Below are 27,536 nucleotides of genomic sequence, written 5' to 3'. Positions count from 1 at the left end.
CAGCAGATTTTTAAGGAGATATTTAATAACTTTCAGCAAACACTTGTAGAAACTCATACTACCTGTTTTTAATGTTTTTCACAACATTTATCAAGCATTTAGATAAGTACTTGAAATACCATAGCATACAAGGCGATGGATCAAATGCTAGAAAACAGAATTAGAATAGAGAGGTGCTTGATGGCCAGAGCAGACATGATGGATCAAAGGTCCTCTTTCTGCACAGTATGATTCTAAAGGTTTGTCACAATGAGAAAAAAAAGCTCCTCGAGAAAGATGCATCATCCATGGTTAAATAAGGAAGTTAAGGATAGTATCAAATTGAAAGAAATACCGTACAATTCTGTGAAGGTTAGCGACAAGTTGGAAGGTTGAACAGGTTTTAAGAACTAGCCAAGAAAGTCTAGGAAAAGAGGAGAAAGTAGAGTATGAGAGAAAGCTAGCTAAAAGTAAAAACAGACACTAATTTAAAAAGGAAAAGAGGAAATAAGGTGAGCATGAGTGTGTGGGGAGGCAATGGCCTAGTGGTATTATTGCTAAACTATTAATCCAGAAACTCAACTAATATTCTGGGGACCCAGGTTCAAATCTTGCCATGCTAGATGGTGGAATCAGAATTCAATAAAAAATATCTGGAATTAAGAGTCTACCGATGACCATGAAATCATTGTCGATTGTCGGAAAAACCCATCTATTCACTAATGTCCTTAGGGAAGGAAATCTGTTGTCCTTACCTGGTCTGGCCAACGTGTGGCTCCAGAGCTCTCAGCAGGAGGTAGAGTCCACAAAGGGATGTAGATAGATTAGATGAGTGGGCAAAGATTTGGCAGATGGTGTTTAGTGTGGGAAAGTGAGAACTTGTCCACTCTGGTAAGAAGAATAATATACAATTTAAACGTAGAAAGATTGCAGAACTCTGTGATATAAAGGAATGTGTACATGCTGGTACATGAAATACAAAATGCTAGTATTCAGGTACAGCAGATGGTTAGAAAAATAAATGCAAAGGGACTGGATGATAAAAGTGGAGAGGTTTCACTGCAGCTATACAGGGCGTTGGTAAGATCACATAGAACCACTACAGTGCAGAAGCAGGTCATCAAACCCACTGAGTCTGCACTGACTCCCTGAAAGAGCACGCACCCAGGCCATCCCCTCTGCCCTATCCATAATCCCACATCTTGCCTTGGCTAATCCACCTAATCTACACATCTGTAGTGCCAACTACATTGCAGTCTTCTTATTTGAAAAAGGATATAATTGCATTAGCAGTTCAGAGAAGGTTCACTCTACTCATTCCTGGGATCAAAGATTTATCTTATGGAGATTGAACAGGTTGGACCTATACCACTGGAATTCAGAAGAATGAAAGGTGATCCTGAAAGGTAATGAAACATATGTGAGGGAACTGTATAGGGAAGATGTTTCCTCTTGTGGTGCAGACTTGAACTAGGGATGCAGTTTAAAAATAAGAGGTTTCCCTCTTAAGACAGAGATGAGGGGACTTTTTTCTGAGGGTTGTTAGTTTGTCTTTTCTCCAGAAAGCAGTGGTGGCTGTGTTGGATAGATTTTGATAGACAAGTTGGGGATAAGGAGGCAAATGTAGAGTTGCGATTACAATTAGATCATCCAAGATCTTATTGGATAATGGAGCAGGTTTAAAGGGCTGAATGGCCTACTCCTGCTCTTAAGTAAGTCCTATGTTCTTACCTTAATTTGAGACCTCGGTGAAGGATGCCAAAACTGGGTACCACATGGCACCATTAGTCAATTCAAGATCAGATACAACACAAGACAAAACTCTCTTTTTCACTGCCAAAGCAATCTGCCTTATCCCCACATTTAACTGATCTAGAGAGCAAATCTGCTAATTTAAGACAAACGAATTGTTTAAACTTGTGTAACAATTCACGGATTTGAACGTGTAACGTTAATGGTCAAACTCACATTATATGATCTACAGTGTCGTTGTTTCCACTGGACTAGCACAATTTGAGCTATTACGAGGGTGGCAATAAGAATAAGCACCATTTCCGCATGCATAGCTTCATGTCCGCGGTGTTTTGCATGTATCTTGGCATGTTGTAATCTACAAAAATGAAGTTTGCAAAATATAATTTTAATGCTGAAGTGTGTATACTGTTTAGGGGGAAAAAACTGTTAAACACAATGTTTTAAGCATACTAAGCTAAAAACTTGAAAATGAATTAAATATATAGTATTTCTGTGAAGGCCCCCGTTTTCAAAAAAAATGCATAAAATTCTGGTATATTTTCACACAACTCTAGATGACTGTTGTGGAATGATTCCTGTTTATTCTCAATACTCTTTCTCCTAACCATTCTTCTTGAAGGTATCTTTCCACCAGTCACAAAACCATTTTACCAACATTACTACAATGCTTTCTATAGCAAAAATTATTTCAGGAGGGGGATGAAACTTAGGACGTGGCACTATATAAGCAAACATGGCAAATATAAGCAACTGGAGACACATTTGGATGGCACGGTGGCACAGTGGTTAGCACTGCTGAGTTACAGCACCATGGACCTGGGTTCAATTCCAGCTTCGGTGACTGTCTCCCCTGGAGAACATGCAAACCCCATGTTCTTCGCCTAGATGCTCTGGTTTCCACCCACAATCCAAAAATGTGCGGGTTAGGTGGATTAGCAGAATAAATGTATGGGATTACAGGGATAGGGCAGGGGGTGAACCTGGGTAAGATGCTTTAGAGAGTCAGTGCAGACTAGGTGGGCCAAATGGCATCCTTCTACACTGCAGGGATTCTATGACACCTGACACCAGCAGAAACAAACAATTCCTACAGGTTATTTACAATGACTTGGTTAATGCCAGTATTTTGTCAAGTTTCACCTGGATATAATGTTTCTGAAATAAATCCTAAAACATCCAAGATTTTAAAAATGGAAGTAAAAGAATTTGTCATATGCTCTTATTATATAACAGCACAGTAACTTCTTACACGGTGCACAAGGTAAGGGATATTTATTAGGAATCAGTGCCTTTTGTTTTTGTAGCACCAAGAGTAAGCATCAAGCTCTGGTACATTTACAGTATGGGTCAGATGTAGTTTAAAGTTCTGGTTCAATAATGTTCATTTTAGCCTCACAAGAACCATTTCTGTTTCCCATTGCTCACTTCATCTAACTTGATGCAATAACCTTGGCTCCATATTTCACAAGTTTTTATTAAGTTTATTCAGTGAGGACCAAGTTGCAATTTTACTTTTGACAACATTTCCTGGCAACAAGGTACAATACAACAACTTGCATTTATATGGCAACTTTAAGAGTAAGCCATCCCAAGGTGTTTTATAGAAAAGATAACAAAATATGGCACCAAGCCACACAGAGATACATTTAAGGCAAAAAAACTATGAAAAAGTTAAGTTTTAATGAGAGTGTTAAAAAGACGACAGCGAGATAGAGTGCCAGTAGAGGTTTAGTAAAGCACCTCAGCAGCTGAAGTCATGGCCTCCATGTGGAACAATTGAAATCATGATGCGCAAGAAGCCAGAATTGAGGGAATAGAAATATTGCGAAGGATTGTGAGATTGAAGGAAGTTACAAAGAGAGGGGATAGGCTATGAAGAATAGGCAGGCTAGAAAGGGATTTGAAAACAAAAATGAGAATTTTAAGCTGAGTTATTTTTGGGCAGGGAACCTGGATAGACTAGTGAACACAGGGTCGTGGGTGAAAGAGATTTGATACACTAGGACTAAGGGCAGCAGTATTTTGCAGTGTAGAAGACAGCAAACCAACCATGTGTTGGGATAGTCAAGGCTAGAGATAACGAAATACAAACAAGCAATAATCACATAAATTGATAATCCCCTGCCGTCCATATGGCACACAAACAGCGAATTTTTCCTCAGCCAAGCTTTATTTTCCACACTATGTAGCTGGCAAATTCAAACCAAGTGTAACCATATCTTATGGTTATGTCATGATTATATTAATATTCCGCGCAAAGTATTTCCTAAGGGAGTAATGTGTGAGCAAGAAAAGTTAAAGAAGGAGAATAGGCAGAGCAAAGAAGGCAAATATGGGGAGAGGAAGGCAAGAAAGCCTAAAAGAAATAGCTATGCAAGGGGAACTGTTTCCTCCCCCCTCCCTTCCCCTAATTGAGTGACAAACCCTTACAGCACCAATAAATCTTTATGGCAAAAGGACCATACTCTGAAACAAAAGGAAAAACTAATCTACAATTATTTTTAAATCGCTTCACAGATAACAGAAGCAGTGAAAATCAAAATAGCACATTGTGTAAAAAAAAGTTCAAATCAGTGAGCCTACCACTTTGTTTGAATAGAAATAGGGTTGGGGAAGAAACACTTCCAAGTTTTGAATTAATCATTCAACTGATGAACAATTTTTAAAAGAGATTTCTCACAATTAGAAACGTTCACTGAAGTTTTACATGAGGTAATGAAATGCCATGGATTAGCCTAATATTGCATTGCTACGTGTTGCACTAAATGAGCTCCAATACAATAAAAACTCTACAGCACAATAAGAATGAGTGGAAATTATGTACTAATCACAGCACTGCTTACCTCCATTGGTCTTCATCTGAAGGAAATTTTAAAAGATCCACCTATAGGCAAAAACAATTGATTATCTTGGTGAAATATTCAGTGAAGTCAAAACAAAAATAGGCTCAGGTTCACAAGATATTGAATGACAGTCACTGTAGGTGAGCATGTAGTTTGGTTATATATGTTTTTAAAGTTTTCAGCTACAAATGTGATATTTCGCATTTTGGCTTTTAAAACCAGGAGACAAACAAAATAAAACTGGTGATGCATGCTCATAGGAAGAGAATTTATACTTCCACTGGTACCTCGTGCAGAACCAACTTCCTGAATAACAGATTATCAAAATAAGACAACAAAAAATTAAAGTATTACCTACAAGACAAAATTATTCAGGGACTGATCTAGGATTCTGGGGTAGGAGTTCAACAACATGGCGCAGGCAGAGGCCAGCAAATCTAACTCAGTCACCAACTGAATAGGGTGGCTGCATCAGGGAGGTGAGTGATGGCTTCAAACTTCAGCAACCGGAATGCTGGAGTCAGGTCTGTTTTTTTGACTGGAATGTCTCTCATCCCTCAGAAATTGTGCTAATATTTGTTCCCCAACAGTCTCACTTTCAGACAACTGTTAATAATTGTCAAGCTCACAGGTAGCTGTTAATGGCAGCTTGTCCTCCCACTGTTCTGCAGCAACAATGTTCTCTCGGTGTTACTCACTAGATTCACGTGCTCCTATCCTCGAAGGACCCCAATACCTGCCTCAAAACAGGATCACCCAGGAGCTTTTTGACTGGGTGAAAATGTAGAGCTTACCTTATAGCTCGCTTAACTGGCATATTTAACTAACCAGCATCTCCCATTCTCAAAACATGCCAAATAACAGAAATTGTACTGTCCGTTGATCCATAATACATAAACTTTGATAATTATACGTTTAATTTTACCATTCTGTTTTACTGCAGTTTTATTTTTGTTGCCGTTCAGCTCGTGGTAATTTACAAATGTTAAAATGTAACATACTTTGGGATCTGTTACATTGTCACACCTTTGAAGGCAGTTTGGGTGTCATAACTCTCAGCATCAAGCACTTGAGTCATTTTAAGGCCTACTTTTAGATCAGAGGAATTGCCTATCTGTTTAAAAGCTGCACAAAATTCCCTAGCCCACTGTGCTAACTAGAATTGTTGTTATTGATTTCATGCCCCAGTTATCCAGCATGTTTAGCACTGTTGTAACAAGATCATCACAGACACATAAAAGATGTAGATTAATATTCCTGTTGCCTTTATGAAATCTCATCAGTGGTTGGACTGTCATGATGTATAAATGAACAAGATCTCCATGCATATATTTAAATGAGAAAAGTCTATTAGGAACCTTTCCTTGTTTGGAGTATAGATATACTCCAATTCAAATTGACATTACTTCATCCCTGAAGTTACTATTCTACAATGTATGAGCAAGTTAATCCCATTCCCACAGCTTCACAGCACAGTAAGTCTTATTGTGGAACACATTTTTATAATGATCAGTACCCCAAGAATAAAACTAGTTTGTCACCATCTTTAAGATATCAAATAAACTATGATCAGTCAACATAAGGTGTATTAAGATAAAGCAATCAAAACTGCACAACTCATTTGTTCAGCGGTTTATGAGAACACAACCAAAAGTGCATTTTCTCTCAATAAATATGAAAACTACAGTTACATTGCCAAATATAACAACATTTTTTTCCTTCTTTATACCATAGTGTTCTCACTTTCTGGAGTAACAGTTACAAGCATGTTACAAGATGTCATTTTTTACAATAAAATACAAATAGGAAAGATGTTTATAGATATACCATCTAAGAATGTGGGACCATTAACTACCACTGTTCCTTCTCCTTCTCCCAACACCCTCTCTTTTCTTCCAGTCCTGAAGACATTGGTTTCTTGTTGCACACCAATGTAAGCGGTCCAGCCCAGCATCCCTTCTACACCTGACTTCCCAGTTTTAATTTGCCTACTTAGTATTTGAACTCCTTGCCATGACAGTTGGTCTGAACTTGGCTGCTTTCTACATTTCAACAATGACTAGATATCAGAGCTACTCCATTGGCTGTTGAAACATTTCAAAACGTCCTGAAATGTGTGATATAATTCCAAGCTTTCTATTTTAACTTCATTAATCATCTTTATAGAACTTTAAAAATGAAACAAATTCATCTCAAGCCCTTTTTTACCAGTGAACCCAACTTTAACATTTTCATATAATAAAAAATTCTTCGTAGCTTGAATCATCACCATTTCTTTACCTCTGTATTTCCCATGTATAAGTACATTCTGATATGTACAAGATGCAGTTTAGTATTCCTGTTGGCTTTATAAATCTGATCAGTGGTTGGATTTTAATGATGTATAAATGAATAGATTACATATACACAAAGGCAGTCATCGTTCAAGATTCTCTTAAGGTTAATGTGCAGGATCAGTCGGCAGTTAGGAAGGCAAATGCAATGTTAGCATTCACGCCAAGAGGGCTATAATACAAGAGTGGGATGTACTCCTGAGGCTGTATAAGACTCTGGTCAGACCCCATTTGGAGTACTATGAGCAGTTTTACACCCCATATCTAAGGATGTGCTGGCCTTGGAAAGGGTCCAGAGGAGGTTCACAAGAATGATCCCTGGAATGAAGAGATTGTTGTATGAGGAACAGTTGAAGACTCTGGGTCTGCACTCGAAGTTTAGAAGGATGAGGGGGGATCTTGTTGAAACTTACAGGATACTGCGAGGCCTGGATAGAATGGGTGTGGAAAGGATGTTTCCACTAGTAGGAAAAGCTAGAACAAGAGGGCACAACCTCAAGCTAAAGGGATGATGAGGAGGAATTTCTTCAGCCAGAGTGTGGTGAATCTGTTGAACTCGATCACAGAAGGCTGTGGAGGCCAGGTCGTCGAGTGTCTTTAAGACAGAGATTAATAAGGGGATCAGGGGTTATGGGGAAAAGGCAGAGAATGGGAATGAGAAAAACATCAGCCATGACTGAATGGCAGAGCAGACTCGATGGGTTGAAAGCCTAATTCTGTTCCTACGTCTTACGGTCTTATATTTAAATGGGAAAAGTCTACTCGGAACCTACAAGGGCTAGGGAATTTTGTGCAACTTTTAATGCATTATTAAAGCTTGAATGGGATTGTGTGTATACTCAAGGAAAAAAAATTCAGCCAGATTTTTCTTATTCAAAATATTAAAAACTCATGCAGTGCTATCACTACAAAGCCTCAATAATTGGAACTAACTCAAAAGTCAATTAAGTATAAAGGAAGCATCACAGAATGCCGCATAAATATTACATTCTCGACTACATGAATCCTCAGTTTCCACTTTTACAGCTTAAACCGTCATAAGAATCAAAAATCTTTGCTAAATTTCTGCAATATTTTGAGATGAGTGATACGTAGTACCAATAGAGTGAAATAATTGTATTTGTTCACTTCAAATGATTAAAAGCTTATCTATTCATAGCACAAATTAAAAAGAGCAAAGAATATTTGAAATTATGTACTAACCAAATGTAGTTATTTCAATTCACTTTCTACCTCTTTTAAGGTCAAACCAAATAGACAAACTCAAACTAAATTAGGACAAAGTAAAAAGGGCAGCTCCCCAAAAGGAAGGGGAACAGCCCAAACAAAAACAAAAGTACAAAGGGAACTTAAGACACATCAAATCAAAATGTGATTGTCAGGGTCTATACCGCACCCCAGCCCCTGCGGTGCCCAGCGGGCACAGAAGGCGTCAGCTGCCCCCGTGGACACTGCATGCTCCCTCTCCAGGGACACCTGGCCGCGAATGTAGCCGCTATTGAGAGACACAGTCGGGATGGACGACCCCGGCGATCATACTGATTATTCATATTTAATATAAGGAGATAAAATGAAAAATCATCAAGCAACTTCTACCTCAAATATTTCAAGTGCACCATCGACAATAAAACGTACACATGAAAGCGGTAGGATGTGCAAAGGTGAATGTGTCTTTCAATGTAGTGACAATTCTTCCAGCATTCGCTCTCGCAATACACTGAAACGTCAGCCTAGAGTGCACAGTCAAGTCCTAATGTGAGTCGACAGGCTGCTGTACTTCCATCCGAGTCAAACGGACACCATAAAACTAACAAACCCTCCAGAAGGAACAAAAAGAAACTATTTATCCGAAATGTACGCTATCACTGTCAACAGCATAGAAACAAGGTCCAATTAAACTTTTCATCTAAACTTAAAAGATGGACGAAAATCTAAAAAGGACAAACTCTGATGGTTTGAGCATGGGTTGCATTTTGTGATACGGAACTAAATAGCTTTTTGGTATGTTTATTGAGCACAGTTGTCTTCAACGTCCATAAATTGGATATAAAACCGATTGATTTTTAAATAATAAAGCGGATCTTGGAAGTTACTGATGACGGAAAAGGTGGAGATGAGCCATATCCATTTGGAGGAGCTGAGCCATATCCAGCAGCCTGACAGTGACAGTCCAGGACGGAGGGGTTCACCAGCCTGGCCCATTCCCCTCCTCTTACCAGCGCAATCCCTGGGCTTTGAGGACTTCTATCTGTGTAACATTAAACCTCAGTCGGTGAAGCCGGGGAAACCTCCCCGGAGCAGCCCAGGCTCTGAAGCCGGAGGCGCCATTCCCGGCCTCGGGACACTGACACTCGCTGCCGCTAAAGGAGCGCGACTGGAGGGGGTAGGACGGCCTCAGTGCTCGGGTCGCACCGCCGGCCAGGCCCACATTTACCTGTTGCTCTTCGACATCCAATTCCAGCACCTGAGCTGCCACGACCGCCATCTCCAACCCGGGGAGGAAGGGCAGCAACTGCGTCGTCACAGCGCTTGCGTGTCACTCGAGGAAACACGGTGTCTGCGCGTCTCCAGGGAAACCACGGCGCCTGCGCGTCGCTCGACCATGCAAAGCGGCTGCGTGGCTCCCGGCGGCGCGCGTGCGCATTAAGGATTTTGGCGATCGGAGCAAGTTGGTGGGAAGGTTCTCTTGCTGTTAGTTTTGATGAAGCGAAATCCAGATTCCAAACGACCATAAGATATAGGAGCAGAATTAGGTCAGTCGGCCCATCGCGTCTGCTCGGCAATTCAATCATGGCTGACATGATACCTATTCCCATTCTCTTGTTGGCGGCGCGGTAGCACAGTGGTTAGCGCTGCTACTTCACAGCTCTAGGGGTCTGGGTTCGATTCCCGGCTTGGGTCACTGTCTGTGTGGAGTTTGCACATTTTCTTCGTGTCTTTGTGGGTTTCCTCCGGGTGCTCTGGTTTCCTCCCACAGGCCAAAGATGTGCAGGTTAGGTTGATTGGCCATGCTAAAATTGCCCCTTTGTGTCCTAAAATGTATAGGTTAGAGGGATTAGCGGGTAAAATATGTTGGGATATGGGGTTAGGACCTGGGTGGGATTGTGGTCAGTGCAGACTTGATGGGCCAAAGGGACTCTTTCTGTACTATAGGGGCCTATGATTCTCTTGTATTTTTCTGTAACTGTTGATTCCCTTATTAATCAAGAACCTATCTATCCCTGTCTTAAAGACACTCAATGAGCTGGCCACCACAGACCTCTGTGGCAATGAGTTCCATAGATTCACCACCCTCTGGCTGAAGAAATTCCTCCTCATCTCCATTTTAAAGGGGCACCCCTTCCCTCTGAGGTGTCAAAATGTTGGCTCTGTTCTCTCTCCACAGATGCTGTCAGACCTGCTCAGATTTCCCAGCATTTTAATTTTTGTTGGTGGGAAGACAAAGTGATTCTGGTACATTTGCTCCTGAATATACGAGACACTGCAGATGAGGGGCACAAGGAAATGTAAACAAAATAGAATGGCGAACCTAACAAGAACAAGTTGTTCATAATCAAAGCCATTGAGTACAAAATCTAAACTCTTCTGGAGCTCTGATTAGTTTTTTTTTGTCTGACTGTGGTCACCACAGTTTATGGCAGATGTGCAGATCTTGGTGAGGGTGAAGGGGGGATTTACCAGAATGATTACAGGGACGAGGGAATTTAGCTATAAGGTTAGGTTAGGACAGTGGAGGTTTGATAGATGTGCACTTATAACAGGTGCACAAGGCAAAATTGACAGCAGAGATTGGAGAGCCTGAGTTGTCAAACAATGTTGCCTCTGGGGCTCAGGTGTTGTGTTATTCTAATGGATATCTGGTTTCTCAGCCAAATACACATAAGAGACATAGGGCATGGTTGAAAGAGCATAGTCTGACATGGTGGTATAAGGGGCATAGCGATGGGGCATAAGGTAACAGGGGAAATGTTTGAAAGATAAAGGGAGGTCATGGATGGAAGGCCTTTCTGAATTTTCCACTGGGATGTAGTTCCATGATAGGGAGGTGGGCCTTTTGAACAGACCACCATGGCACCCAGCAGCCTCTGCACTTCTTTAGGGGCAGCTAGCCCAACCTCAACTCGCACCTGGACTCCAGCAATTAAGATCCTGCTTTGGCGGGCACTTCTGAGGCAGGTGGGCTGGACAGAAAGAAATCCCACAACACCAACTTAAAGTCCAACAAGTTTATTTATAGCAAATGCCGCAAGCTTTCGGAACAGGCTGTCACTTCGTCAGGTGGCTGGGAGTTCTGATCACAAACAGGACACAAAAACACAAACTCAATTTACATGCGTAATGATTGGAATGTGAGTCTTTACAACTAATCAATTCTTAAAGGTACAGACTATGTGAGTGGAGAGAGCTTTAAGCACAGATGAAAGAGTTGTGTATTGTTTCCAGACAGGAAAGTTAGTGAGATTTTGCAAGTCCAGGCAAGTCGTGGAGGTTACAGATAGTGTGACATAGTGTGAACCCAAGATCCCGGTTGAGGCCGTTCTCACGTGTGCGGAACTTGGCTATCAGTTTCTGCTCAGCAACTCTGCGCTGCTGTGTGTCGTGAAGGCCACCTTGGAGAACACTTACCTGAAGATCAGAGGCTGAATGCCCATGACCGCTGAAGTGTTCCCCAACAGGAAGAGAACAGTTTTAGAACAAAGAACAAAGAACAACCCAGCACGGGAAACAGGCCCTTCGGCCCAATGAGCCTGCGCCGCCGCATCACCCTACACCTATTCTACCCTGCGTGTCTACGAATGGAACCCCTAACTTAGCCAGATTCAGGGGAGAATAGTGTCAATTTGGTAAAACCAATCAGCCTAAGAGCTGGCCTGGTGATTGTCGAGCAGTGTTCATTCATCCGTTGTTGTAACATCTGCATGGTCTCCCCAGTGTACCAAGCTTCGGGACATCCTTTCCGGCAGCGTATCAGGTAGACAACGTTGGCCGAGTTGCAAGAGTATGTACCGTGTATCTCGTGGATGGTGTTCTCACGTGAGATGATGGCATCCGTGTCAATGATCCGGCATGTCTTACAGAGGTTGCTGTGGCAGGGTTGTGTGGTGTCATGGTCATTGTTCTCCTGAAGGTTGGGTAGTTTGCTGTGAACAATGGTCTGTTTGAGGTTGTGCAGTTGTTTGAAGGCAAGAAGTGGGGGTGCGGGGATGGCCTTGGCAAGATGTTTGTCTTCATCAATGAGATGCTGAAGACTCCGGAGAAGATGTCACAGCTTCTCTACTCCGGGGAAGTACTGGACAACGAAGGGTACTCTGTCCACCATGTCCCGTGTTTGTCTTCTGAGGAGGACGGTGTGGTTTTTGGCTGTGGCGCGTTGGAACTGTCGATCAATGAGTTGAGCGCCATATTCTGTTCTTATGAGGGCATCTTTCAGCGTCTGGAGGTGTCTGTTGCGATCCTCCTCATCTGAGCAGATCCTTTGTATACGGAGGGCTTGTCCATTCGGGATGGGTTCTTTAACATGTTTAGGGTGGAAGCTGGAGAAGTGGAGCATTGTGAGGTTATCCGTGGGCTTGTGGTACAATGAGGTGCTGAGGTGACCGTCCTTAATGGAGATGCATGTGTCCAAGAATGTAACTGATTCCAGAGAGTAGGCCATGATGACTCTGATGGTGAGATGGAACTTGTTGATGTCCTCATATAGTTGTTTCAGTGACTGTTCGCCATGAGTCCAAAGGAAGAAAATGTCATTGATGTATCTTGTGTATAGCATTGGTTGAAGGTCCTGTGCGGTGAAGAAGTCTTGTTCAAACCTGTGCATGAAGATGTTGGCATATTGAGGTGCGAATTTGGTCCCCATGGCTGTTCCGTGTGTCTGGATGAAGAACTGTTGTAGTGTGAACGTAAGCCTATCTATGACTAATAAATAAGCTTTAATGTTACCTTTTTCCAATGTTCTTGCATTTATACAGTATGTCCCACAACCACCAGATTTGTAAAGCATTTTAAAGCTAATGAAGTACTTCTGAACTGTAGTCACTGTTTAAAGATGAGAGTGCTCATAAAATGCAGCATGTGGCATTCACCTGGCCTTTCTACCCACCCTGAACCTGTCTTCCAGTTTAGAGTGGATGGATGAGGTGTCATGCAGTCCACCTACCCTTGGACCTATTCAGACCCAAATTCCACCTCAGCTGTTATTTTACCCATGGCAGGAGGAACCCGCACCAGGCGGGTAGTCTGTCAGCTTTCGCTCTGTGGACTGGTGTTAGGCAAGAAAAGGCCACCTCCTTCAGGGGCCCCCTGCGCTCTTGAACTGTTCCTTCCAGTCTCTCAAACCCAGCTTTGAACTTCTCTCATCAGGGTCTGCCAACCATGCCCTGCCAAAACTCTGGACTTACCTTCAAGTCTAGCTCCATAACTTCCTTTTGTTTGGGGACAGCCTGCAGTCACATTATCATCACTGCTCAAAGCTGATAGTGCTGGTACCACAGAGCTACTGGTCAATCTGATTGGTTGGCAGCTCTTTAAAATGAGACTTCCTCCTCAGAAACATGTGAAAGTTTAGAACTTAGGTAATTGGCAGTAGTGGTGGTGGTGGCGGCAGCAGGGGCAGTGGTGGCGTTGGCGGCGGTGGTGTGGGGGGGGCAACTTTTTGGTGTGCAGGGGCTCCCTATGGATGTTTTAGTTGTGGGGTGGGGATTGGTGAAGATGTTGCCGTGTAAAAGACTATCCTGTGTTTTTCTTTTGGCTTTTTAAGAGGTTGTATTGAAAGATGCTTTATTGAATCTAATGGTCTTTTCCCATTCTTTTCACATTTCATAATATGTATTTCATGACAAAGTGATCCGATTACTAAGTGGTATATTCTTCCACTCACTGTGAGTAACAACTTCGAAAGTTCTGTTAGTAATACTTTCCAGGTATTTGCACTGAATAGCAATAAGTATCTATTATTCAGTTAATGTCCATTAAATTCAGACATCACATAAAGACAAATTATAAGTCAGTATTTCATAAACAAGATAACAGATTTGACATGATCGCATTGAATGGTGGAGCAGGCTTTATGGGCTGTGAGGTCTCCCCCTATTTCTTATAACAGAATGTGTATATGGTTCAGTGTCAGACTTTGCTGTGCTTTCTGTTCATCTCAAATCATAGAGTTTTACAGAAATTACAATACAGCCATATGGCCTACCCTGTCCATGTTGGTGTTTATCCTCCAGTGAGCATTAATCTTTATCTCACATGTCCGCTACATTGTCTATCCCTTTAACTTTATTCAGCTAATCTATTCTTAAATGTTGTCATGGTTTCTATTTCAATCAGTCACAATATCTAGTGTACAAATATTTATCTTGCTCTCTTTTCTAGATCTCTGATCGTTAATCTTATGTGTGTGTCCCCTCTTTCAGGTTCGATAATCATTAGGAACAGTCTGTTTCTATCTGCTCTGTTTCATCTTCCAAATTCATCTGATAATTCTTTGCAACTTGACCAATGATGCAAGGGTGAGTGATCGTTCAGCAGTTAACAATTATCATTTGAAACTTGTAGTTGTTTAACTGTGTTGGGGGCAAATAAGTTCAATTCCTGAATACTAGGATGAACAAGCCCTGAATGCTTAAGATGGAAGCCATTTTTACTGACTTGCACTGGTACAGTATCATTGTAATTTTGAATATTGCTCTCATGAAACTTGATGTGGACTCAGTCACTTGCACTGGCATTACATCAGAAGCCTGTGTGGATGTTGTTGCTTATAAATGCTGAAATGTTGTGAAAGTATGCATACATTTAACACCCTCTTAAAGTAATACCATATGTCAACATCTTAAGTGTGGAGTACTTTACAGGCATTGTGGCTACTGGGTGAGTAAACAATGAAAAGATATTTAAGTTCCTTCTTACCAATGGCAGTATACAGTTTCTCCATCCACATATGACATTTTTTTCAATAAATTAAATACAACACTTGATCTATTAAATTGTAGTAATGCAGTATCAGTGATTCAATATAGTCTTCAGGTGGAACAGTCTTATTAAGTGGGGAATAATCAAACTTTGATGTGCAGATCTCATTCAGTCTCTGTTTTAAAGCCATATATTCTCTCCTTGCCTTTATGTCATTGTACAAATTTACAAGCACTGCTAAAACACTTCTAGGGTAGACCAAACAATCACTTAATATGGTGAGGCTTGATACAAATCAATATTATTAATTGCATAGCTGGGTGAACCTAGAGAACAATATCAACTGCCTTCACTTATATGACACTTGTAAGATAGGAAAATGTCCCAGAGTACATCAGAAAGAGTAATTAGATAAAATTTGACATTGAGCCAGAGACCAAGATTTTAGGAGGACTGACTAATGGCTTGGTCAAGGAAGTAGGTTTTAAGGAGTGCCTCAAAAGAGATAGATAGAACTTAAGTAAAATGAGTACTAACTGTCCTTTTCGGGGTCCTTGTGCATGAGTCGCAAAAACCCAGCCTGCAGGTACAGCCGGTGGTCAGGAAGGCTAATGGGATGCTGGCCTTCATAGCGAGGGGGATTGAATATAAAAGTAGGGAGGTCTTGCTGCGGCTGTATAGGGCATTGGTGAGGCCGCAGCTGGAGTACTGTGTGCAGTTTTGGTCGCCGCACTTACGCAAGGATATTTTGGCCTTGGAGGGAGTGCAGAGGAGGTTTACTAGGCTGATACCGGAGTTGAGGGGGTTGAGCTATGAGGAGAGGCTGAATAAACTAGGCTTGTACTCGTTAGAGTTTAGAAGAATGAGGGGAGATCTCATTGAGACGTATAAGATGATGAATGGGATGGATAGGATAGAGGTGGAGAGACGCTTCCTGCTCAGAAAGGACAGTAGGACTAGAGGGCACAGCCTCAAGATAAAGGGGGGGCGGTTTAGAACGGAGTTGAGGAGGAACTTCTTCACTCAAAGGGTGGTGAATCTCTGGAATTCTCTGCCCGTTGAGGTGGTGGAGGCTGCCTCGCTAAATATTTTTAAGACGCGGGTTGATGGGTTTTTGATAAGCGAGGGGATTAAGGGTTATGGGGAGAGGGCGGGAATGTGGAACTGAGCCACGGCAGATCAGCCATGATCTTATTGAATGGCGGGGCAGGCTCGAAGGGCTTGGTGGCCTACTCCTGCTCCTATTTCTTATGTTCTTAAGCAGTTCTGTCCTCTTATTATTTTGGGAGAGTCATTACAGACTTCTCTCTGAAAACCTGTTAGTGTAACATTGGGTATCCTGTAGACTTCCTTGAACACTAAACTTAATGCCAGTTGTCAAGTTTAGCTCAGAACTAGTATGTTTAACATATATTACACTGAAGTCCCCTTGTGGTAACATGGTCAGAAATCGCACACTGACAAGAATACTTCGATTTGATATTTTTAATGGTAAATACAACATTCACAACAATTTTGGCAATTAAATTGTTGGGAGCATTGAAATGCTGAACAGTGCAGGCTAACCTGGGAAGTATATGACTGAAGTGATATATTGCCAAAACTGGCAGAAGGGTATAATTATAGCATCACAAATTTACTTTAGCAGTTTCCATTATAACTATGGGCATGGGAATTTATAAGGGAAAGGTTGACAGACAGATTTAAGATCTTTCACATATGATACTGGAGATAATTGTAAAATAGTAAAATGTCTGTTGGGAACATCTGTCAGTTTTCTGCTTCAACTTCCATCACTACTTCTTGGTTATGTTTATTGCTTTCCTATTCAATGATGAAGTCTTTTTCTTCGCCCTCATCAACTTGCTTTATTATTTACTTGTCATATTTTGCAAAATATTTTTACCCACAATATTTTCTGTCCAATCATATTAAATTAGAACATTCACATTGCAGATCAGGAAATTTGCAGCTGTCGTGATGGTTTCTCAGACATGGCAGTCTCTACTAATTGTTTTAAGAAACACATAAAACACTCAATTCACAAACTTACCTATAAATTACCATATCTCACCTTTCAGCCAACCCCCATATAAATCAATATTCTCAGCCTTGGGTACACCGAATCTTGCTTGCAGATAGCATCACATATGTCCACAATTTTCTCCTCCAGGGTCAGGCTGAATGTCAGTAATGTATTTATAACAGACATATCGATAATTCCCCTCCCTCAGGCCTCTCCACAGCTGGCTCCATCTGGCCATTTCATGCCCTCCTGTTTGCTTTCTCCACTGATTCTCTGCTATTATCTAGGGAATAGCCAGGATAAGTAGGATATTTTAAAAAAACAGGAGGGTAGCAAAAATAGAGCAGCAGGAAAGAATGGGAAATAGAATAACAGATACATGGGAAAGAGTATTGAGAGAAAGATTAGCACAGATACAAGAAAAGATGCAATGGAAAGAGAGTATGACATAATTATTCAAAATTGCTCATGTACATGAATACTGGCTACCTCCTAGATGGATGGATACACAAGCTTGAAACACAAAAAATTGCAAAGTCCTGAAAACATACATATTAATGCTACGCCCTTGCTTTAGTTTTCAACAATGGTTGTTCATTCAGCCAAATTCCTGCCCCCCACACAACCACACCACAGTTAAATACTCTGCAGGTGTCTGGTTGTTCCTCCCATCTGGCAGTGTGTTAAACTACAATTTTAGTTTGCCAATACCAATATTCAAGCACATTAACTAGCAGGACTTAATTGTTTTCTTCCTCTATGTAAGAAACATTTACTTTTTGAATTTTAAACATTTTGGTTTACCAGGGTAAATGGCAAATGTATTGTGAAGCAAATGATTTGAACTTAAGACAGAGTTATTATCCTGGCAACATTGTGCACATGTTGAATGAAGCTGTCAGTGGGTAGGATTTTCCGGCCACGCTTACTCTGAAACTGAAAGATCCCATCCGAGTTCAACAGACTTTTCCATGGTCTGTCCCTCATCCTCTACGAGAAATGGGCATGGGAAAATTGGCTCCTGTGTCTGTCACAACAATTGTTGTCTCATTCATCCCTCCCCCATGTCCGTAGTTAATGCAGATACTAAATTAAAGTAAAAAGATATTTAGTTTAAATTACAAAAAAAAAGTATGATTACCCCGCAAGAGATTAGATTTTCCACTGCCTCAGTGCCAATATTTTGCGACTGATTGGTTGGCAGACAGCAAGAAATGAGGGAAGCAAAGAGCAACTATGAAAAGAGACTGACAGCTAACATAGAAAGGAATCCAAAAGTCTTCAATTAGCATATAAACAGCAAAAGGGTGTTAAAGGAGGAGTAGGGTTGATTAGGGGCCATAAAGGGGATTTTCGCACAGAGGCAGGGTGAATAGCTATGTATTAAATAAATACTTTATCAAGGAAGAAGGTACTACCCAGGCCAGGGTGAAAAAGAAGGTAATTGATATCCTAGAAGGATTTAATATGGGGAAGAAATAGTATTAAATAGGCTTAAAGTTGATCAGGCACCTGGACCAGATGAGATACATCCAAGGAAACTGAAGGAAATGAGGGTGGAAATTGCAGAGGCACTGGCCATAATATTCTAGTGTTCCTTAAATTTATGGTGTATGTTATGGAAGACTAGGATGTAGAGAAAAGCCTAATAACTACAAGCCAGTCCGTGTAACTTTGGTAGTGGGGAAATATCTAGAAACAATAATTTGGGACAAAATTAGTAGTCATGTGGACAAATATGTATTAATTAAGGGAGCCAGCATGGATTTGTTAAGGGAAAATAATATTTAATCAACCTGCTGGTGTTTTTTGATGATATAACAGAGGTTTGATGAGGACAGTGCTATTGATGTGATGTACATGGGCTTCCAAAAGGCAATTGATACAAGTGCTACAAGCAGACTTGTGAGCAAAGTCGTAATCCATAGAATCGGTGGTAGGGAAATTAATGGAAAAAATACTTAGGGGTAGGATGTATGAGCATTTGGAGCGTTGCGATCTGATTAGGGATATGCAACATGGCTTTGTTAGAGGGAGGTCTTGCCTTACGAATCTGGTAGAATTCTTTGAGGAGGTGACAAAAACGGTTGACGATGGGAGAGCCGTTGATGTCATCTATATTGATTTCAGTAAGGCGTTTGGTAAAGTCCCTCATGGTAGGCTGGTAGAAAAGGTTAAGGCGCATGGGATACAAGGACAGGTAGCTAGGTGGATTGAGAACTGGCTGGGCAATAGGAGACAGAGGGTAGTTGTTGAGGGGACCTTTTCGGGCTGGAGGCCACTGACCAGTGGTGTGCTGCAGGGCTCAGTACTGGGACCTCTCCTCTTTGTAGTATACATAAACGACTTGGAAGAGAGCGTACGTGGTGTGATCAGCAAGTTTGCGGATGACACCAAGATGGCAGGGTTGGCAGACACTGAGGTGGAATGTCAGGTGATACAGCAGGATATAGATAGGTTGGTACATTAGGCAGATAGGTGGCAGATTGAATTTAGTCCTGACAAATGCGAGGTGATGCATTTTGGAAGGAATAATGCACAGAGGAGCTACGTGATAAAAGGTAGACCGATTAGGAGTATAGAAATACAGAGGGACCTGGGAGTGCAGGTTCACAAGTCTATGAAGGTTGCGACACAAGTGGAGGAGGTTGTGAGGAAAGCTTATGGAATGCTAGCCTTTATAGGAAGGGGTATAGAGTATAGGAGCTGCCGTCTAATGCTTCAGTTGTACAGAACGTTGGTTAGACCGCATTTGGAGTACTGCGTCCAGTTCTGGCCACCTTACTACCGGAAGGACATGGAGACTCTGGAGAGGGTGCAGAGGAGGTTTACCAGATGTTGCCTGGCATGGAAGGACTGAGTTACGAGGAAAGGTTGGAGAAACTTGGACTTTTCTCTTTGGAAAGACGGAGATTGAGGGGAGACATGATAGAGGTATATAAGATACTGAAGGGAATAGATAGAGTCAGTAGTGAGAGGCTGCTCCCTAGACTGGGTACAATTACGAGAGGTCATGATCTAAGGGTGAGGGGGGAGAAGTATAATTTGGATGTGAGAGGAAGGTTCTTCACGCGGAGGGTCGTGGGGGTATGGAACGCGTTACCGAGTAGGGTGGTGGAGGCAGGAACGTTGGACTTGTTTAAGGTTTACTTAGATAGACACATGAGCAAATCAAGGATGGAGGGTTATAGTAGGGGGTATTAAATAGGGTCAGAGCCTTGGGAGACACCGGAAATGCAGACTTATATGTTAACGTTTTTGTCTTTTTATTCCGCAGGTGGAGGTCCACCTTGTTGTCAAACAAGGGGCATGCACACGGTGGGTCGTGCGTGGGCTGCTCTTGGAGGTTCCGGGAGTGGCCTAGTACTTCGTGCCGGTGTGTGTGCTTGATCCTGGACCGGTAGACGGGCGCCGCAACAGCTCAGTGACTATCACTGCTAGCTGTGCAGATACATGGATTTGGGCCTGTGTCTGTGGGAGTTTGCGCATTCTCCCTGTGGTTGCGTGGGTTTCCTCCGGGCGCTCCGGTTTCCTCCCACACCCCAAAGATGTGCTCTTAGGCTGATTGGTTTCCCAAACTGACACTATGATCCCCTGAATCTGGCTAAGTTAGGGGTTCCACTCACAGACACGCAGGGCAGGGTAGGTGTAGGAGGATGCGGCGGCGCGGGCTTGTTGGGCCGAAGGGCCTGTTTCCTGTGCTGGGTTGTTCTTTGTTCTTTGTTCTTTTGTTAATAGAAGGAAAAGTAGCAACGTGGATACCAAGTTGGCTGTGTGACAGAAAACAGAGAGCAATGATTAATGGATGCTTTTCTGGCTGGAATAAGGTTCGTCGTGGAGTTCCCCAATGATCAGTGTTGGGAATCTTGCTATTCCTGATATATATTAATGGCCTCGTCCTTGGTTTACAGGAAACAATTTCAAAATTTGCAGATATTAGTAAACTTGGAAGCATTGTGAACTGTGATGAAGGTAATGTAGAACTTCAAATGCGCATAGACAAGTTGGTGGAATGGTTGTACAGTGAAGTTCAGTGTGAAGAAATTCATTTTGAAGGACAATGTCAATAAAGGATATGATTTTGAAAGGGGTTCAAAAACAGAGGAACGTGAATATATGTCTGCATAACTTATTGAAGATGGCAGGATGTTTGAGAGAGTGGGTAATAAAACATACAGTATCCTTAATAGGGGAATTGAATGCAAGGACAAGGAGGTTATGTTGAACTTGGATAAGCTGCTAGTTTGGCCTCATGTAGAGTATTGTATCCAGTTTTGGGCATCTCACCTTATGGAAAATGTGATGGCATTTGAGAGAGTGCAGAGAAGATTCACAAGAATGTTTTCAGGGACAAGGAATTTCAGTTATGAAGATAAATTGGAGAAGTTAGAACTGCTTTCCTCTGAAAAAAATAAGACTGAGAAGATTTGATAGAAGTATTCAAAATCACAAGGGATCTGGATGTAGTTGATAGGGAGAAACTGTTCCCACTGGTGAAAGGATTGAAGAAAAGTGGGTGTTAAAGCAATTGGAAAAATAAGCAAAAACAATATAAGAAATAACTCTTTCATGCCATGAATGGTTGGGGTCAGGAATGCAGTGCCTGAGAGATAAGGGGAGGCAGGTTCAATTATCCTATTCAAAAGGGAATTAGACAGTTATCTGGAAAGGAAGAATGTGCAAGGTTATAAGGAGAAAGCAGGAGAATGACAATAGGTCAGTTATTCATTTGGAGAGTCTGTGCAGACATGAAGAATGGCCTCCTGCTGCAACAATTGTGTGATTCTGTGTAAGGTATATATATTATGCCAAATTGTGACCAGTTATGTGTCTGCTTATTTTGTTTGTTTGTTTATGCGATGTGGACATTCCTAACTGTCCTTGAGAAGGTGGTGATGAGCTAGCTACCTTGTTGAATCTCTGTAGTAGTTACACTCACAATGCCATTAGGAAGGGAGTTCCAGGATTTTGACCCCACGATAGTAAATCATAGAGTAGAATCCCTAAAATGCAGAAGGGGCCATTTGGCCCATTGGGTCCGCATCAACCCTCTGGAAGTGCACCCTATATAGGCCCAATCCTCTGCCCTAAGTCTGTAATCTCTGCATATTAATCGCAGCCAATCCACTTATCTGTAATTTTTGGAATTTGGGAGGAAACTGGAGCGTTCGGAAGAAACCCCACTGACACAGGGAGAACGTGCTAACTCCACACAGCTAGTCACCCAAGGCTGGAATCGAACTTGGGTCCTTGGCGCTGTTAGCATTGCTAACCATTGTCACCGAACCGCCCAAAGTGAAGGAATGGTGATATAGTTTCAAGTCAGGATCGTTTCTAGCTTGGAGAGGAACTTGTAGGGGGTGGTGACCCATGCATCTGCTGCCCTTGTCTTTCTACATGGAGAAGTTGTGGGTGTGGAAGGTGCGATCGAAGGATCTTGGTGAATATCTGCAGGGTCATAAGAACATAAGAAATAGGAGCAGGAGTAGGCCATCTAGCCCTTTGAGCCTGCCCCGCCATTCAATAAGATCATGGCTGATCTGTCGTGGCTCAGTTCCACATTCCCGCCCTCTCCCCATAACCCTTAATCCCCTCGCTTATCAAAAACCCATCAACCTGCGTCTTAAAAATACTTAGCGAGGCAGCCTCCACCACTTCAACAGGCAGAGAATTCCAGAGATTCACCACCCTTTGAGTGAAGAAGTTCCTCCTCAACTCCGTTCTAAACCGCCCCCCCTTTATCTTGAGGCTGTGCCCCCTAGTCCTACTGTCCTTTCTGAGCGGGAAGAGTCTCTCCACCTCTATCCTATCCATCCCATTCATCATCTTATATGTCTCAATGAGATCTCCCCTCATTCTTCTAAACTCTAACGAGTACAAGCCTAGTTTATTCAGCCTCTCCTCATAGCTCAACCCCCTCAACTCCGGTATCAGCCTAGTAAACCTCCTCTGCACTCCCTCCAAGGCCAAAATATCCTTGCGTAAGTGCAGTGACCAAAACTGCACACAGTACTCCAGCTGCGGCCTCACCAATGCCCTATACAGCCGCAGCAAGACCTCCCTACTTTTATATTCAATCCCCCTCGCTATGAAGGCCAGCATCCCATTAGCCTTCCTGCACCTGCAGGCTGGGTTTTTGCGACTCATGCACAAGGACCCCGAGGTCCCTCTGCACCGTCGCCTGCTGCAATTTTTCGCCACGTAAGTAATAGTCCTTCCTACCTTATTCCTACCAAAGTGGACCACCTCGCACTTGCCAACATTAAATTCCATTTGCCAGTTCCTGGCCCATCTTGTAGATGCTGCCACTGTGCACCAGTGGTGGAGGGAATGAATATTTGAAGTAGTAAGTGAGAGGTTAATCAAGCAGACTTACTTGTCCTGAATGGTGTTGACCTTCTTGAACTCTGACAAAAGATCATCCAGTCTCAAAACACTGGCTGTATTCTCTCTCCACAGATGCTGTCAGACCTGCTGAAATTTTCTAGCATTTTCTGTTTTTGTTTCAGATTCTAACATCAGCAGTAATTTGCTTTTATTCTTGAGTGTTATTGGAGCCACACTCATCCAGGCAAATAGAGAGTATTCCATCACACTCTTGACTTGTTTTTTTGTGGGTGGTAGACAGGCTTTGGAGAATCAGGAAGTGAGTTACTCACTGCAAAATTCCAAGCCTCTGACCTGCTCTGGTAGCTGCCATTTTTATATAGCTAGTCCAGTTCAGTTTTACCTCAGTGATAACCCCAGAGTATTGATAGTGGGGAATTCAACAATGGTAATGTCATTGAATGTCAAGGAGAGATGCTTGGAGTCTCTCTTATTGGAGATGGTCATTGCCTGGCCCACGTGTGATACAAATGTTATTTGTCACTTATTAGCTTGAGTGTTGTCCTGGTCTTGCTGCATATGGATACAAACTGCTTCAGTAGCTGAGGAATTGTGAATGATGCGAATGAACATTGTGTAATCATCACTGAACATCCCCACTTCTGACCTTATGATGGAGAGGAAGTAATTGATGAAACAGATGAAGATGGATGGGTCCAGTACACTGCCCTCAGGAACTCCTTCAGTGATGTCCTGGGACTGAGATGATTGACGTCCAACAACCACAACCACCTTTCTTTGTGCTGATTTGACTCCAACCAATGCAGAGTTTCTGAAACCACTCAAGGAGACAGTAGATGCAGGAGGAAAACTATGAAAATTAAACTAACGCATCTACAGCCTGAATGATGTATCCGAGGCCTGGTATTTTTCGCTGACATCTGTATTGCTGAAAATAGTTTGTGTTCAACTATAATTAGATTCTGCAATGCTTTATTGGCATCATAAATGAAAACTTTCAGGCATCTTCCTGATGTAAGTTATGACATGCTACTGCAAAATTTGAGAAATGTGTTTTTAATAAGTGTAGAGCAAAATCTAAACTTGTCCATAAGGCTTGTGAGACTTTCAAAAATATTTGTTTAAATATTAAGCAAAGTAAGTCTGGAATAATTTTAATCCTATTTGAAGCATCTTACTCCCATCCAGCTTAATTATACTGGGTCATCGCAGAAAAGTTATGTTATATCTAAAGAAATAACAATTGGAAAGCTTAATTAATCAATTGAACTGGTTGGGAATTCTGGCCAGACCAGATACTTGATGTACTGGAGTTAAGTATTACAAAATTGTCAAAGGTGGCAGAGCAGACTGAGAAAGACATACAGATCTTGGGAAACAGAGGCATACTTTTTTAAATTTGTTGGTGGGACGTGGGCATCGCTGGCTGACCAGCATTTACTGTCCATGCCAGGTTGCGTTGAGAAGGTGGTGGTGAGCTGCCTTCTTGAATCACTGCAGTCCATGTGCTGTGCGTTGACCCACAATGCTGTTAGAGAGGGAATTCCAGGATTTTGACCCAGCGACTGTGAAGGAATGGTGATATATTTCCAAGTACAAAAGCAAGGAAGGAGGTTATGATGACCCTATGTAAAACTCTGGTTCAGAGGCAGCAGCAGCATCAACTTATATTTAACACCTTTTAACATAACAAAATGCCCCAAAGCACTTCAAAGGAGCATTATAAAACAACAAATGACACTGAGCTGCATAAATAGATGGATCAGATGACCAAGGACATAAGCATTAGAGGAAAAAAGTGAGGTAGAAAGGCCAAGATGTAGGGAGAGAATTCCAGAGCTTACGGCCTAGACAGCTGAAGGCATGGCACCACTGGGGAAGCAATTACAATTGGGAATGTACAAGTGGCTGGAAGTAGAGGAGTACAGCTAACTTGGACAGTTGTAGAAGTTGGAGGAGATTACAGAGATAGAGAGCAGTGAGGTCAAGGAAGAATTTGAAAACAAGGATGAGAATTTTAAAATCAAGACATTGCTTGACTGGGAGCCAAAGTCAATCAGTGAGCACAGGACGATAGGGGAGAAGGAACTATGGCGAGATTAAACATGGGCTGCTGAGTTTTGGATGGTCTTAAGCTTATAGAGGATAGAAAGTGGGAGACCAGCCCAGGTATGCATTTGAATACTTGAGTCTAGAGCTCATAAAGGCATGGATGAGGGTTTCAATAGCAGATGAGCTGAAACTGGGGTGAGGTCGAGCAATGTTATGGAGGTGGAAATAGACAGTCTTAGTGATGGCACCAATATGAGGTCAGACATTCATCTCAGCGTCAAATGTGGCACCAAAATTGTGAAAGGACTTCCTTAAACACAGACTGTTGTCAGGGAGAGGGTTGGAGTTGGTAGCTAGGGAACAAAGTTTGGAATGAAGCCAAGAACAATGCTTCAATCTTCTCGATATTCAATTGGAGGAAATTTCTGCTCATCCAGTACAGGAGTATTGAAGCCAATTATGGACACTTCTCCTAACAAAAGGTGGTGAAGGCTTTAGAGAGGGTGCAAAAAAGATTTACAAGAATGGTTCCAGGAATGAGGGTTTCAGTGGCGTGGGTGGATTGGAGAGGTTGGGCTGGTTTTCCTTAGAGAAGAGAAAGTTGAGAGGAGATTCAATAGTGTTCAAAATTATGAAAGGTCTGTAAAGAGTAGAAAGAGAAAAACTCTTCCATTGATAGAAAGGTCAGTAATCAGAGGACAGCTCCTAACCCCCAAAGCCTGACCACCATCTACTAGGCACAGGTTAGAAATGGGTTTGACATTCTGACCACTCTGAGTGATGAAATTTCTTCTTCGCATTCTAGTTTAACTCTGCACTGCCTTCATCCATTTAGATGTCTTCCCATTTCCTTGACAACAAGGGAGCACCATTGTTTCCACTTCTCTTTCTTACCACCTTCTGCTGCGTTGGACAAGATCTGGAATGCTGCTGCTAGAGGTTAGAAGGCTTTCAACTTGAGGGATCTATTCTCATGATCAAGCACTTGCAGGCCAGATATCAAAGACCTGGACAGAAAATAAAGCTTCCACAACTCTACCTTATCAATTGAGCTCAGCTGCAATGTCAGAAGAGTACCTATTACCCCCATGGTACCAGTGTGATAACTTCTCCACTTGCAGCACCAAATATTTTTAGCTCTACTTGACTGACATTGCTATTTTTTATAACTGACTGTGACAGCCTGTGACAGCCACTGCCCAAACTCTTGTTTCAAGAAGAACCCTTACAGTTCAACAGTAAACAGTACAACAATAAAATAAGTCTGAACAAATTAAATCCAGACCTGGATTTAATTTGGTTTGTCTTTTGAAACCAAAAGAGAAAATGCTGGAAAATCTCAGCAGGTCTGGTAGCATCTGTAAGGAGAGGAAAGGGTCATCTGGATTTGAAACTTCAGCTCTTTTCTCTCCTCACAGATGCTGTCAGACCTGCTGAGATTTTCTAGCATTTTCTTTTTTTGTTTCAGGTTCCAGCGGCTGCGGTAATTTGCTTTTATCCAGTGTAACTCACTGCCACTTCTCTTCCAGGAATACCTACCCCGAAGAAGTACTGCTGTTCTCTCTGGATTTCTGTATGCCTCTGATTTCAGCTTCTCTGCTGTTTGGCCATTCACACCTTCTATTCTCTCTGTGGACTGCCATTAGCAGCCTTTCCCTTTGTTTTTGCGGCTATGACTCATTTTTCATTCCCTCACCCTGCAGTATAAATATCGGCCACTTTCTATGCATTTCAGCTTTGAAAAGGGTCATCTGGATTCAAAACATCAGCTCTTTTCTCGCCTTACAGATGCTACAAGACCTACTGAGGTTTTCCAGATTTTCTCTTTTGGTTTTATTTTCCGGCAACCGCAGTAAGTTGCTTTTATGCCAGTGATGAAATTTATTGCACACATAATTTCCTCTTTCCACTCCCTTTTGTTTTCTACAGAAATCTTAATTTCCAGGGAAGTCACCTTCTGTTTTCTTGCAAATACATTTAGCTGTGAAGTTACACAGGAGAGCAGTAGAAGTACAAGGTGCATGTAAAAGCCGAAGGGAAGACTGTTAAAGAGTGGTTTGAAATCAATAACAATAAACAACAAATTAATAGTAGCTATTCATCACCATCTCAAGCTAAATACATACCGAAAGACAATAATAGAACGGCAGCAAATTGTAATGAGATTTGACATTTTCACTTTCTAAATAGTGAAGTAATCAAACAGTGGTTAAGCAGACAGATTAATTAAGAAGCAATACAGAAGTGGTGGTGATGGCATCCTAATGTTAGATTTTAGGGCAGGTT

At 42.0% G+C, this 27,536-nt stretch overlaps 1 protein-coding gene and 1 long non-coding RNA gene across 3 annotated transcripts in view; one reads left to right on the top strand and one right to left on the bottom strand.

Annotated features, from left to right (window-relative positions):
• The window catches only part of rnf175 (ring finger protein 175), a 37,332-nt gene extending 27,858 nt beyond the window's left edge, over positions 1–9,474 (bottom strand). For both annotated transcript variants that reach the window (XM_080192563.1, XM_080192572.1), the window contains exons 1-3: positions 9,345–9,474; positions 4,578–4,618; positions 1,948–2,089 (exon numbers count right to left, since the gene is read on the bottom strand). In XM_080192563.1, coding sequence (XP_080048689.1) covers positions 1,948–2,089; positions 4,578–4,618; positions 9,345–9,395 — 234 coding nt within the window. In that variant the 5' untranslated portion in view covers positions 9,396–9,474. The remainder of the gene's footprint in view (positions 1–1,947; positions 2,090–4,577; positions 4,619–9,344) is intronic.
• A 99-nt stretch (positions 9,475–9,573) lies between these two features.
• Positions 9,574–27,536, top strand: part of LOC145350285 (uncharacterized) — a 48,054-nt gene continuing 30,091 nt past the window's right edge. The window contains exons 1-2 of the long non-coding RNA XR_013888172.1: positions 9,574–9,663; positions 14,326–14,421. This is a non-coding gene — a long non-coding RNA (uncharacterized LOC145350285). The remainder of the gene's footprint in view (positions 9,664–14,325; positions 14,422–27,536) is intronic.

This window comes from Carcharhinus amblyrhynchos, chromosome 1 (assembly GCF_965287045.1).
Source record: "Carcharhinus amblyrhynchos chromosome 1, sCarAmb.v2.hapA, whole genome shotgun sequence".
Lineage (NCBI taxonomy): Eukaryota > Metazoa > Chordata > Chondrichthyes > Carcharhiniformes > Carcharhinidae > Carcharhinus > Carcharhinus amblyrhynchos.
This window is presented reverse-complemented; position numbering and strand designations above follow the sequence as displayed.